Source organism: Neolamprologus multifasciatus, chromosome 7 (assembly GCF_963576455.1).
Source record: "Neolamprologus multifasciatus chromosome 7, fNeoMul1.2, whole genome shotgun sequence".
In the NCBI taxonomy this organism is placed as follows: Eukaryota; Metazoa; Chordata; class Actinopteri; order Cichliformes; family Cichlidae; genus Neolamprologus; species Neolamprologus multifasciatus.
In genome coordinates this window covers 54,796,074-54,797,394 of record NC_140445.1, presented here as the reverse complement: position 1 = coordinate 54,797,394, position 1,321 = coordinate 54,796,074, and the positions used below count along the sequence as shown (strand labels likewise).

The 1,321-nt window shown below is 39.4% G+C and overlaps 1 protein-coding gene across 1 annotated transcript in view; it reads left to right on the top strand.

Moving 5' to 3' along the window:
• The window catches only part of roraa (RAR-related orphan receptor A, paralog a), a 187,084-nt gene that overhangs the window by 126,058 nt on the left and 59,705 nt on the right, over positions 1-1,321 (top strand). The window contains exon 2 of the mRNA XM_085167801.1: positions 758-787. Within this exon, the coding sequence (XP_085023927.1) occupies positions 758-787 (30 nt within the window). The remainder of the gene's footprint in view (positions 1-757; positions 788-1,321) is intronic.

Here is a 1,321-nt window from a genome sequence, read left to right as displayed (position 1 = left end):
CCCAAAGTGGCTCACTCAAGGAGCTGACACCTGGAGGGGTGAAGATGGGAAGTATAAGTTGCAGTTGCAGTACAGCCCAGGTTTGACTCAACCTGGTCAGACTGCCTGCTTCTTATAAGCTGTTTGTACCCACATTGGCGCTGCTTATATCTGTTCTATAGTGTATCCAATCGTTTCTCTCTTTGATCATGTTACAGTTTTTAAAATGGAGACTCTGTCACACATTAAGAAGGGAGTTTTTGTGAGCCATCTCTTTGCCTCCTGTGCCGGTCAGACGAGGGAGGGCTTACAATTTATTTACAAAATAACTTCAAAAATCCCTTTTGTATTGAAACCGTTTAAATAAAGGATTAGCTAACATTAAGGTCAAAATGCCTTTATCTCCCTCGGGGCCAGTGGCTTAGTCATGCACTCGGACCCAATCGGAGAGGCGACTCAACACATTAGCATTCCAAATGTTTTTTTTTCCCTTTAGTTTGAAATTTTATTCACTGCCCGAAGAAAATGGGGTTTCAGCCACCTTGTCATAGATGTTGCTATAGAATGGCCCTAAGTTAAACACCAGCCTACACACATAATTACCCAGGGCCACCTAAGTGACCTTGGTCTGTTGCAATCTGTTGCAACACAGGGTTTCCTTCTTTGCTGCTGTTATCATATTATAAGTTATTAATAATAAGAGCCCCGTGTGAACAGTTCATGTTATTTGTTTTTTTTAATATATTTTCTCATTTTTATTTGCTTTTTTTCTTCACAGGTATCTCAGTAACAAAGAAGACGCATACTTGTAAGTACAATTTTTATTAATGTGGTTTTTATTCTACTACAATTTTAAGACGGTAAAAGTGATACTTAATTCAAAGAAGAATCCCATACTTAATGTGAAAAACAACAACAAACAACCCCTTGCCTCATGTATAGTGGAGATGGTGAGATCATTATGTTTGTGTCTATGTTGACTCTTTTTCATCATTGCCTATAAACGTGCTGTTGTCTGCCTACTACTGTCATAAATCAAGGCCTTCAATTAGATTTCTGTTCATCCACTTTCACTGTTTTGTATCTCTCCGTCTCCATACTGGAGACAATATGATGATAACCCCAGAGAGGAAATTAAAATGCTATGCAGTCTTATGACTGCTTGGTAATCATGCACATTTGAAGCAGACAGCGTGGTGAAGCACCTCTTTGTTTTCTGCAAGGCCTTGCAGCTGAAAAACACGGATGTGGTGTTGCGTGGTGGTTTCTAACCTCTGAGGCTGCATTAACTACCAGACTTTGTGTTCTTCAAGTGCAGATCCTATCACTAAAATTGAAAGAT